The 13,093-nt window shown below is 39.3% G+C and overlaps 1 protein-coding gene across 1 annotated transcript in view; it reads right to left on the reverse strand.

Moving 5' to 3' along the window:
* LOC144532828 (ryanodine receptor 2-like) overlaps positions 1-13,093 on the reverse strand; it is a 68,931-nt gene that overhangs the window by 25,274 nt on the left and 30,564 nt on the right. The window contains 28 exon segments of the mRNA XM_078273765.1: positions 240-369; positions 997-1,015; positions 1,105-1,233; positions 2,061-2,123; positions 2,301-2,462; positions 2,597-2,683; positions 2,799-2,886; positions 3,225-3,462; positions 3,567-3,887; positions 4,022-4,152; positions 4,590-4,671; positions 5,183-5,430; positions 5,867-5,927; positions 6,135-6,184; positions 6,395-6,513; positions 7,151-7,198; positions 7,593-7,719; positions 7,940-8,063; positions 8,174-8,249; positions 8,616-8,693; positions 8,877-9,014; positions 9,280-9,369; positions 9,599-9,677; positions 10,088-10,251; positions 11,547-11,687; positions 11,794-11,884; positions 12,312-12,532; positions 12,801-12,970. Of these exon segments, the coding sequence (XP_078129891.1) occupies positions 240-369; positions 997-1,015; positions 1,105-1,233; positions 2,061-2,123; positions 2,301-2,462; positions 2,597-2,683; positions 2,799-2,886; positions 3,225-3,462; positions 3,567-3,887; positions 4,022-4,152; positions 4,590-4,671; positions 5,183-5,430; positions 5,867-5,927; positions 6,135-6,184; positions 6,395-6,513; positions 7,151-7,198; positions 7,593-7,719; positions 7,940-8,063; positions 8,174-8,249; positions 8,616-8,693; positions 8,877-9,014; positions 9,280-9,369; positions 9,599-9,677; positions 10,088-10,251; positions 11,547-11,687; positions 11,794-11,884; positions 12,312-12,532; positions 12,801-12,970 (3,475 nt within the window).

The raw sequence follows: 13,093 nt of genomic DNA on the forward strand, positions 1-13,093 counted from the left end.
AAATAAGAAATAAAAAAGAGGCAGCATATGACTATAAAATAGCTGTGATTAGACCCATTATTAACAATTCATCAAAGCCTCTTATACCTATCCGAGGTGATGATTACGTCCACTAGAGAGTGGAGCTATAATTTTCAAGACACAGACAATCAAATACTATTCATATATCAAATACAAACAACACACGGCCATAGGGCTTTCATATGCTAATGCTAATGTAGTCATAGATATTTTTGTACCTGGGTAAGTTGTAGAGCGGAGCCATCCTTAGGCAGGCCACCACCGCTCGTTTCCTCTGCTTGGATAAGACCTTGTGCCATGCAGGTTTTTTACTTCTCCGTGGGTGTTCCACCTGAACCCAAAACCAAAGTCAAATATGTTACATAGGTAATGTTAACAAGGTAGTGCACAACACATGAACCTGCAATGACCTAAGGGGTTTCAATGGTAGCTTTTGGCAAGGTTCACCTTCGTGCATTTGTCTTGCTGCACTGCAGGCATTACTTTCTTGAATGTAATATATTCCAACTAAATTAGTGTTTGGGATAAGAACACAGAAGAGGGACCTCTACATCTTCCTCAGGCCTCAGGAAAAACACAAAAACACTCTACTAACACTCTCTACAATTTCTCTACTCTGACCCTAATGATGACAGAGTTGGGTCACACTCAATGACGACAAGTCACCTTATTTACAGAAAGAAGAGGACGACTCACAGTCTTCATCAGGGTTGTTTATAGAATGGATAAAAGTACAGCCTATACATACATCACAAAATGTCTAAGACTTAATCAACGGCCAAGTGAGGACAAGGCATATAGATGGCTCTTAATTCTAGTTCTTGACAGTGTGACAGTGAACCAACATGCACAATACCAGGACCCTGAAACTGAAGCAGCTAAATTATATTCAGCCATCATTTATTTTATCATTTGCACCTGCATTTTTCCTACAGTGACATGTCAACAAGTCTTCTGATAAAAAAAGAGATCCATCACCTTAAAAGTCACTTTTCTTTTCACTTTAGAGCCAACAGGAGTACCAGTAAACATTTTCAACAGATGCATTACTGGCAATGTTTTCATGTTGCTTTAAAAGCTCACCTGGTCCAGGTAATAAAGGACTCGAGCTATGTCCAGAATCCTGTCTACAGTCCTTTTTGCGTCAGGAATGGCCCATTGCTGGCTTGGGTGTTTGGCATAAAGGCTGTCCTGCCTCAAACAGTTTGACACCTGTAAAGGGAAAAAAGAATGCCACATTTATTTCTTTTATCCTCTTTCTTTCTTTTGTATTTCAACCATTCAGTTAAATATATGTTTACAAAGACTGCTGGAGACCATGCACCTTTAACAGGGCAAAACACATGAATGAATGAAGGAGCTTGGTTTGAAATGGAAAGGCTAATACAAATTAAGGGATCAAGATGCTGTTCTGAATCTTGCTTTCCCTATTGCCTTTAATTTCAATTAATTAACAACAACACTGACAAATGTCCATACAACCAGCAAAGGATGGATCATGGGCTGTGAAAAAATAAATCAAATGTTTGTTTATGCTAATGACAAAGCCAAATTTGTGCTTTTTTCATCACTGACTTATGAATAAACAGATATTGCATGCATATTCTGAACAGTATTGTGATTATGTCACATTGGTGTGTCTGGTAAACAATGTGTAACTGACTGAGATTATTAAAATACAGTTTATGATTTTGCAGGCTACGAGAGCATTCTTCAATTTAATTTACCACACACTTGCTGCCTTCCACAAATTAAAAGGCACATGTACTCAGGCATGGCAATGAATATGCAGAATGCAATGGCACTTCATTTCAGCCCCAACTATAGAGTAATATAGGAATATCTATCTTTTAGGATTTTCTTTTTCTTGTATTCTTTTTGTATTATAAGACTCTTGTCTATTTTTGTGAATTTTTGTGAAAACCCAAATAAATAAAAACCTTCAAATGTTTTGTAATACAACTAATACTTTTTATGAAATTAACATACTAAGTCAAATACTGTATAAATGTTTAGAACACAAAAATAAAAATCGTTACCTGACTCTGAAGATGTATAAGGCAATTAAAAACCTGCTCTCGAATCTCATCTTCAGTGTTCTTCTGTGAAAAGCAAACAATGGCCAACATTAAATATATATATACGCACACCACAGAGATACTGTAAGACATTCACCTTCACCTGATCATACTACAATGCAGATTTTCATATAAATACTGTGATTTACATAAAAGGATTTTTATCATCATGAGGACTACATTAATGCTGGTACAACTAACCTGAGTAAAGCCGCTCTTAGCCATCATGATAAGGCTGTGGTCGCTTGGAAAACAAACACTGAGTCCCACAGGAAGCAGTCTCTTCATGGAAGCCACAATGAGAGAGGTGTGTGTGGAATAACGATCCCCCTTCCTCTTCATCCTCCTCTGTTCATGGTCGAACTGAGAATTAAAAAGCCATGAAGATAACTTAACTTAGAGACTTACCTGGCAGGTGCCTACTTTTGTGATTACCATACAACTACTAGTAGTGTCTATGATTTAAAGAGATGCAGTTCTTTATAAATATGGCTGACCTTGGACATTTTGTCATTGTTGACCAAGAAAGCCAAATTGTTGATTTCATTTTGGACCACAAAGTTCTGTTCCTCCCATTTGAAATTCTGTTGTAGCAAACAATTGTGAATAAAAGTTACATGGCTTATAGGGTACAATATTCACTTGGATAGCATTGACACAAGGAATAAAAAAATAAAAAACACTAGGTGTCATCCTCACATGAGATTTGGCCCAGAATATAAAGACCTCTGCCACCATGCTGAACAGCTGCTCAGCGTCAGGGTTCGACTCTTTTAGCCAGCTGGCTCTGGGACAAGAGAAACCAAAACATATCACAGTATTATTGCAGAATGTATTCCTGTAAAGCTTATCATATAACTAAAATAATAAAATTAAATAACCACTCTCTTTGTATCTATAAAAAAAGTTGTATTTGTATTTTCCATTGTTTAATGGAAAATATGGTCTTCAAAAGGTTTCTGAAGAACTTTAGAGGAAAGATGCTCATTACTGGTGGGTTAATGTCACTATAAAATAGCCATTTTCCATTGACTCTACGAACATTTCAAACTACTTCTGGAGCTTTTGGCCTCAGAAAAACAAGCTTGCTTCTCCACATCTAAGCTCCTTGGCAGCGTGCCTTACCGATTAGAATCCACAAATGGAATGAGGAGGGGATAGAAGGCATAGAGGTCGCGCACAAGTACAGTGAACTTCTCCTGTATCTGCAACTCTGCTTCGGAGGTATCACACCCTTCTGCTTTCATCTGCTCTTCCTCTAGCAGCACACATTCAGCCCTCTTCCTCACCTTCTCCATCAGTGGCAGGAAGTGGCTCTTTAACAGCTCAGTGTGAGCTTTGCATATAATTGGCTGAGAATAAACTGAAAGATATGACAACGGTTAATATTGGAAAAAATTAAATCCATAACTGATGTGGAATAAGGAATCCACACAACAATCACAGTATTGTACATGACCACAATACCTGCTAGCTGTTTCATCCAGTCACCCTGGCTAGCTCCCACATGGTTGTGGATGATACGGAGCATGTGGCCAAGAAGATCACTTGCATGTTGAGGAATGACAGCAGTGCAGATTTGGTTGTCTGGCTGGACCTCAGGGCCCCAATACCACCAACGGGACATGTAGCTGCACAGCATAGGCAAAGTGACCTCCGTGACATGGATGTAGTGGGACTGGCGAGCTCCTGCACCAGCACCTGCCAACTCCTCCACTTCCCCCAGAGCCTGTTCCAGAGAGGGCAGGAGGGGACACATGTCCTCTACCTGATTTGACAGACCCAGGTCTAACAGTAACAGAAATGGAAAATAAGGCTGAGAAAACATGGGGGTTAAGATGCGGGGGTGAGAGCTATTCAAGGAGGCGAAGATTAAACAGACAACACTTATAAAATAATCTATCAGTGTGTTTGTTTATTACCTTCTCTCTCAGAAGCACTCATGGTGTTGTAAATGGAGTAAGGGTTGTTTTGGTTTAGGGATGGCTCCAGGAAGCATACAGGAAAAGTCCCAGTCAGGGCTGCCAGACAGGCACCTGCTGCTGGCCTCTGCCTGTATGGGAATGCTGTGTTAGGATGTAGGCATGGGCTGACTTATGTTCAAATCTTATCAAACTCTATGGGGTAGGATTGTTAATGTAAGTTTACTTGCCAGCTACAAATCTCAGGTTGAAAAATCTTCTTACCTTACCTTGACTTTTATACATTTAATAAGTACTTAATACGTACTTGTTAGGCCCACAATAATACGTAATCGATGAGGGTGGACTATTCATGTATTTCAGCATTTCTGTGATTTCTATAATTAATTATTGTATGTACAGTATACACAAAAACTGTTAATGTAACATTTAATTAGTGCCTTCTTTTTTTTACCGAAAGCATATAAGTATAGACATTAAATGGAGAAAAAAAACATGATTAAAAGAAGAAGACAGATTGTTATTAGCACAAATTGTGAAATCGGTCACATAGCAATATATGTGGTACCCCTCCATGTAGATGCTGCTACTGGTGCCAAGAGAGTAGAGGCTGTTGAGGATCCTGTAACAGGACACCTGGATATTCCCCACTGGAAAGACAAGAGCCTTGTTGGGTTTGTTTCAGAAACAGCGAGGACAGAGTAGGAAAGATGATAGCATGCATTCACAGAGAGATAGACTAGCTGAATGGCTGCTGATTCGGGTAATGAATTATTCCTGGAAGGTCAGGATATTAGTCAGGAAGACAATATGCTCCTGCTGCTCTGTGGCCATGACTGAAGCACTTAATGAGAGCTGATTTCAAAGATGTGGAAGGTAGGAAGCTGAGGGGAGGGTGTCCCTGAGTAATTTCAGGGGGAGTGGGTGTGGAAGCCAGCTGTTCATCCAGCTCAATAGCATACGGTGGAAAACAAATGGGAATACTGAAAACACATGTGGTGGAGGTTGTATGTGTATTATTGTGATGGTACAGGAAAACATGTTCAGGAAAATATGTTAACAGGCTATATTTACAATTGTGGATTTTAGGATGTAAAATGCAGCGCACAATAATTTGAGACATTATTCCTTAACAGTGGTCTACATCAAGGTCCTCCTTACCCAGGAGGTCCACTCCATAGTTTTGGTTGCCAAGATGCTGGAAGAGGGATGTGAGGGTGGGGAGGAGAATGGAGGTTGTGAAGCTGATAACCTTGGCCACTCCTCTAGCCTGTTGACTCCTACTCTGAGGCAAACAGACCATGGTCACAGAAAGGTTTTCCACAGTCATCTCCAGATCAGCTGCAGCTGCCTCAAAGAATGAATGCAGAGATGCTTGGATAGACTCTGGGGCTGACTTCATCAATACCCTAAGGCCAAAGGATGACAAAATGGCAGTTACTTGTTTTTGTGACTAGCAAAAATGCACGTGTAATAAAAATGTATTAGTTTTCAACAAAAATAGACAATTTATAAGGAACAATGGTATATGAAAAGTGCAGAAAATTAAAGGTATCATGCAGTGTCTCTTTTGGAAAGCTATAATAAAACCAGTTAAGTGTTCTAAATTAGACAAGTCCAAATGAGAACAATCTCTGCAGAGCCTACTTCTAGCGTCATGCTTCAGAAGCATTGTCCTCAGGGAGTAAAAGTGATATCAACCACAATTAGATAGCATCAGTGTATCAGTGGCTCAATTACACCAGTCATCTCATCCTCAGACATGGTGGGGTGACACTGATTATACCGCAGGCAGAGCAACAAGATTGACTCAGGCACAGTGTGACAGTAGTGCCATCTAGCTACCTGGCATCCAGAGCCTGAGCCAAAACATGGAGGCAACTTGCAACTGATGAGGCATCGTTTCCTGGAAAAACACATGCACACACAATTAATCCAAAATGTCAGCACAAACAGACAAAAAGATATGCACCTACACAACATGCATAAACACACAAGGACTTAAATGAATTTCAGACAATTACATCTTAAAGAGCAAACCAAGAAATCAACTAACAAGAGAACAAGGGACAAATTGATGTCTGAATAAGCTTTCTTTCCACACCATCCTTACCAAAGAGTGAGATCCTGTGTCTTACTAGAGCTGCAAGCTTACAAAAGAGGCTGGATGTGAGGAGAAAAGAAGTGCAGTAATGAGGATGGGTGGAAAAAGTAATTATGAGAAACAATCAGGAAAAAAACTTCCATGAAATAAAACTTAAATTATGCAAAACATTACTGTCCCGATACAATACAATGTGCAAGAGCGTAAGAACATTGTAAAATACAGCTAGTGTAATCAGCATACTGTTTGTATTGTTGCAGGTTACATACCTTGCAATCATCTCCTTTTCTTTTTTTGACGCATGGCTTCTACCACTTGAGCACAGAGAAGTGGACAGGAAATACAGGCCGTGGCTCTTCACATATTGTTCCAAAAGAGGAAGGATAACCTGTGGAGTAATAGCCAATGGGCGCAACATTTTAAAGCAGTTTGACATCACTTACATTCTGCCCCTACTTGTTCCAGTGCTTCATTAAGGCAACATCACACTCGCTGAGAGAAATAAAAAATGTTGCACTTTATGAGCTCTTCTTATGAAGCACTATCAAATCACACAGACAGACAGATGGACAGTCAGACAGAGCTGTGGTTGTGCGAGTGTGTGGTTGGATGGGAGTGTAGGGTGTAGAGATCTGAGGCCTGACTGTTCATGGTATTGGCTGACTGGGTCTGACTCAGTGGTTTCCATCAATGAAAAATAAACCCTTTTCATTCGCTGCTTTCATAGAGGCAGAACTGTGTGGGAAGCTTTAATCAATGTCCTGATGGCAATCGACACACCCACATGGATTTCCAAAATGGTTAAATAAATTACACAGCCACAAAGGGTTTTACTTAGAGGGGTTGCCCATGGCAACCACCTAACAAAACTACTTATATGGCGTAAATGAAATAAGAAAAAGGCTGAGGAGAGGAAAGAAAATGGCATTGAAAAAATGTAATTGGAAGAGGGCTAAATGTTAGAGATTCCATATCAGACAGAAGATTTCGACTGTGTTTAGATATATATTTGATCTCAAGCAAACCTTAGAAAAAAAATTAATTGGTGTCTGGTGTGGAGCTCCTTTAGAGATCTGTCCTCTGGCCTGCATCACCTCTGGAAAGGAAAACACAATGAAATACTACATCAAAGACAATTAAAGACTTACCATAATACTCTAGACAAAATAGAACAATATAAATAATAAAAGTGTGTCTACATAATTTTGACACAAGTTCACATATCCAGGCCTGCTGTGAGCGATTTTTTGATGGTTCAAATCAAAACTACCCTGAGGCAGACTTGCTGAATGTACTGTAGACTCAAGAGACCATTGCTCATTATTGATAAAATGTGAAGATTCAAGTCAAAACCTTATAGTGTCAGCTACATAAGGTACTCATACCGTTGGGATGTATAATGTGAACGTTCTTTCATGTGTTTTATTATATTATTTTTTGTTTTTTGGCCTTAACAATTATGAACACTATCGTGTTACCCAGCTCCAACATGTGTTCTTGGGCATCCTCGGTGTGAGACAGCAGCCGCTGAAGGAGAGTGTAGCCAAAGCAGTTGGCTATGGCTGGAAAGTCCATCTCCACTGTCTTCCGATCCCTGTAGAGGAAGTGAAATCAAACCAGGATAATGACACACGACTGCTTGAAAAGACAGCGAGCGCTAACCTTAATTACTGTATTATCTGGACTATGTATTTTATTTCCGGAATTACCTGAACACCACTGTGAAATGAAAATGGAACACCTAATTTGCTACCCACCTGATAAATACTGTATCACATTGCCCTTTTGCGATTACAGGCTCATTCTGTACTCACCTCCACACAGTGTAGCCATTGAGCTGAAGGAATTTGAGGACATCCTGGGCTCTCTCTCTGAATTTGGTCTTTTCCTTGGCAGTCAGGGTATCATAGGGTACACACATTGAATGGCCACCCCCTCCTGAGAACAGATATGGGTTGAATACATTGCAATTTTGGTAACTGTTCGGTGCTCCCTGAGAGAACAGGACTTGAAGAAATATAAAGTTTGTTGACACCATGGTATGGTACCTTTACTCTCAAGTTCTAATTTCTTCCTCTTAGCCCAGGCATTGTGGTAGTTTTTAGCCAACTGTTCAGCCATAGCCTATATAGTAAAAGAAAAAAAAACAAACACATGTTATGATATCAGTCTAGTGTCTTTAGAGAAGAGGGCGTGGTTAGCTGAGAGAGGCAGCATGACTGTTGTTTCAAAAGAAAATGACGTCAGTACAGTTAGACTGCAACTGCATTAACCTAAGCCACGTACATGACATCTGACAACTCATAATTATAGCCCTGTTTACATGCAAGATATTGTTTGGATTATTTAAATGTATTTGCTATATTACACTGACATTGGTAAGAGACCAGCGTTACCACCTCTGCAGATTGTGTGCCAGGATTAAAGTCGAACTAAAGTTTTACCAACTTTAATGGTGTATAAAGCAGAAATAAACAATGAAATACTTACATACTGGTCCCATGATAAGGTGATGCTGCTCATGTCCATAGGTTTGGGGCTAAAGGTTGATGCTCCTTCAAAAGACAGCTACGACAGACAAATAGAAAATTACTCATTTAGAAAAAGCTAAAATCCAAATGGCTAACTACAACAACAAAATTTGTAAAATCCAGTAGGGAGAAGTTTATTTGTGAATGAGATAACTTTTACTAGAACAGACACGTTTGGCGCCCAGAGGCTAAGTGAATGTGGCCTATGGAGTACATATACCTGTCCAGACTGAGATACTCGGCGCGTAAAGGTATGCGTGCCAAATGCGTCTCCTTCTTTGGTTCTCTCTATGGTCCATCCAAAGGCCAGCATACTCTTTATGGTTTCTTTAATGGCCAAGCGGTATGCCTCCTTCTCCTGAAAAACTCCGAAATATAGATAAACCCTTATATAAAACTGAATTTAGTAGGTCACCGAAGGACAGCAGCAGAGCAAAACATACTCAAACTATTTTGAAATTTAAACTTAAAAAGATGTCTGTTGTCCACTCCATAGACAAAAGACCAAGAACCGAGGCATTTTAATCTTTTATATCACATACACTACATTTGGTATGCAAGTGCATCTGGAATTTCTCAGTTCACTGCTTTTTAAAAAAAAAATGATTGACTTCTCACTCCACCTTCTCAGCCAGAGCCCTGTATGGCTTGAGGAGAGGGTGAACCTTGGTGTTCTCACATAGCTGCTCCCCATGAACCCAGCCATTGGCAAACTGACAGAGATAACAAACATATTCAGTGAAAATCACACATTAAAATACACAGAGATTAATATATTAGCTCGACCAACCAAAACACAGACAATGTTTTGACACTGTCAAGCAGTAAATGTGTAAATGTGTTCTTAAGTGGTTCAGTCCTGATCAGGATATCATAAATCAACTCTACTCTGTCAACTTCTACAGGCCATTCAGATTTGAGGAATAATTATTGTTATATTACCTTGTCCAGTGACCACTTCTCGTGAGTATGCTCTGCATACTTGTTCACTACAAACTCCAGTCTCTCTGGCACTGACACGCTAGTGCAGGGAAAGAAATAACACATCATAAAGCTTTATCGCGCAGTAACACATTTGGATCCAACCGAGCATAATTTTTATTTTAGGGCTTTTACTGTCTTTATGATAGAGCAGCAATGACAGAAAGGTGAGGAGAGAAAGAGAAGTGATGAATTGCAGCAAAGGGCCACGGATCAGACTCAAAGCCAGGCCAACTGCGCATTATTAATTGAAAGATTAATCAAGAAGAACATACGTTTTTATTTTCACACCTCTTTGAATATGACCATTTTATTTTACCAAAGTTAATTCTGCCTACCACATTATAGCTTACACTTTTCCTGGAGCAGAACAGGTCGTCCAGAATCAACATGTGCTATTCTTTATCCATAATCAACAAATATCCCTGCATTCCCTGGTCAGTCTCTTACTTGGAGGTATCTACAGGCATGGGGTCAAAGTGTCCTTCTGTGTCCATCGATTCTTTTCTCTGAGTATGGGACACACCGCTTGAGTCCATGTGGTCAGGAGGCAGGGCCTTGGCCACTGCAGCCAGGCACTGGACACACAGCCTAAATAACTGAGGCTCATAGGGCTGTAGAGTTGGAAATGGAAGGGGGAATGGAAGGAAACATGGTGTGAGAAGAAGGAAAGAAGAAAAACAGACAGCATGGGACATGATAATTTGAATTATCATTCGAACCAAATCTGGCATATTGCAAAGCTGACATCCAATTGCAGAATGCTACAACTGGATGATATTGGTTAAGCCTGGTTTTTGCAACAGTAATTATGTGTGACCCTGAGAAAACAAAACACTATTTAGGTGAGGATATCAGCCTATTTAATTCCAATTTAATAACATGTTGGATTTAATTATTTCGGATACAAAGACCTATCTCTGTTGTAGCAATAATTTAAAAAACCCTGTTAGAAACCCAGTAAAGTGGTAAAAAGAAAAATCCTGTTTCTCCAACTGAAATCTAGCTGTGAATCCCTTATCCCAATAATGAGAATTTACTCGTTTACATGACATTCAAGAAATGTAGTTACTACAGGAAGCCAACAATGACAGGCTTGATTAAGTGGTTGTAAACACAGTGTATAATACAAACAGTAACAAACTGATATAACATATACTGAATCCCATAACACTAGTCAACTGCTATGAAATTTAGTTCACATAACCAGTTATTCTTACGAATTACTTATTCAAATAAGTCTCCACTTTCTTTTTCAGTTGTAGCCAATCTACAAGCATCTATAAGCATAGTAAGCATAGTACAATAAATCTGGAAATTTATATAAACTATACGCCTAAGCTACACTACATATACACACTATAACTTTTCTCTGAAGAGATTCTTCTCTGCAATGTTGACTTGGTTTGGTTGAGGTTTGACGTGGGTCACAAGTGGGACTGGAATGATCAAATTAACTTAGTTATTTGATGTTTCATGATCTCAATCTGTCAGGTAAGTATCTGCCAGAAATATGCTGGTACATGCATCGAGTCTACTGAGAAAAGATTGAGTTATTGCTTATGTTTCCAACATTTCCAACAACTCTATTTAGAGGTGAGAGGTTTCATACCAGGATATGAAAAACGTACTCTTAATCTGAAGTGTGTTATATCTTCCTTCACTCATGTTCTTCTAGAAGTTCACTAAATAAGAAAATCAAATACGGATTTTGCCATCTTTCCTGAAATACTGTACACTTGAGGATAAAAAGAGAAGGTTATAAATCAATGGTAGGATAACACTGTCAAAAAATTAAACATTTATTCATTTTCTGAGAACTTTTTTGGTGCTCCATGAAAATATTATTCTAATTCTAAATAATTGTAATGGGATCTTGAGATTGAAACAGGTATTCAATATGGTTTACCTTCTTTGGCAAGGCCTTAAAGACACCCCAGAACAACTTTCTAGAGAGGTGGAGCTCCTCTTCAGAGGCCAAACCCTGGTCACCCTGCCCTTCAGCTAGCGAGTAGTACTTCCACCTCTGCTCGTAGTGACTGATCAAGAGCTGGTAGTTGAAAGTATTGACCAAAGTCAATAAAATGTATAATTTTAACTTGGTGTACTAATACATTTTCACATATAATGTAGTAAACGGAAATGTGTTTATCCACCTTTAGTGGCATCTTGCTATAGTCTGTGAGATGGGGAACATCGAAAGCCAGACGTCGAAGAAGAGGCTGCATCTTGGATGGTTGGAGTTTACTGAGGACACAAATGAGTGCAGAATTGTTCACATGAGCAGATACATACACATACATACATACACCAACAGAGAGAGAGAGAGAGACACACACACACACTTCAAATCAACTTCAAATCTAAACCAGGCAAAACCCGGCTTTATAGTGATTCATTAAATAGGAGCGGGATTAAGAGTCTGTGTCAGTTAACAAAAACGTGTTGCCGTTTTTTAAAATTATTAATAGTAATTCAGGAATTTAAAATGGAAGACCACAGAAGATGCAGCTTCCAAAAATAACATTGTACCATAAAATATGTAATCAGTGACTTGCTGAACAAATCTATATCCTATCTGAAGACAACAGCAATAACATTTTGCAATAATAGCCAAATGGAGACAGAACCCTAAATCTGTAGGTTGCTTTATCATACCAAGTAAAAGCACTACCTGCACACAGCCAACAAACAATCTTCAATAGTGTCTCTCTGAGCTTTGGTCAAGCTAAGAGCCCTGGAGAGGCTGTAGATTGCCTGAATGAGAGAATCCACCAGCAAAGCATGGTCTTCTAAAGCACAGAAGAGAGCTGAACATTTGGTGAGCAGGGGGAGAACAGATGTACACAAGTATCTGTTGAGGGCCAGGGCCATATCAGTGGATCCTAAGTCAGCCTGCAATGAAAAAGAGAGGTTAACACTTACAGGATGCAATTAACTTAGTGGAACTTAACTGGCAAATGGAGTGAGGAAGCAGAAAGAAGAAACCAGGGACCATGCTCAAGAATGCAAACAATGTTTCCTTAGAGTGAATATTAAGATATGTTATGATAAAAGCTAATAAATCTACTTTTATCAGGAGGGATGCATACAAAACACAAATTCATTAACTTAGTGAATTGCACAATTTATTTGTACACATATTGAGACAATCAAGTCTTACAGTGTCAAGAGAGACAGCTGCCTGAAGGTCAGGCAGAAAGCCAACTTCTAGTAGGTGGAGAAGAAAATGTTGGTTCTCAAAGCCATAAACCCGGTCCAGGAACAGAACCATAGCTGCCTTGTGGTCTGGGCAGAACACTGTAGACAGGTCAGGCTCAACCACCAGACCATCTGGACGAAAAAATGAAAAGTAAAGATCAGATGTCATGACCAAAGGTTATATTGACATAATGTGTATTGTTTATTTATTTATTTATCTATCTATCTATACTATGGGTGCCGATCCCTTATCCA

The sequence above is a fragment of the Sander vitreus genome, chromosome 17 (assembly GCF_031162955.1).
Source record: "Sander vitreus isolate 19-12246 chromosome 17, sanVit1, whole genome shotgun sequence".
Lineage (NCBI taxonomy): Eukaryota > Metazoa > Chordata > Actinopteri > Perciformes > Percidae > Sander > Sander vitreus.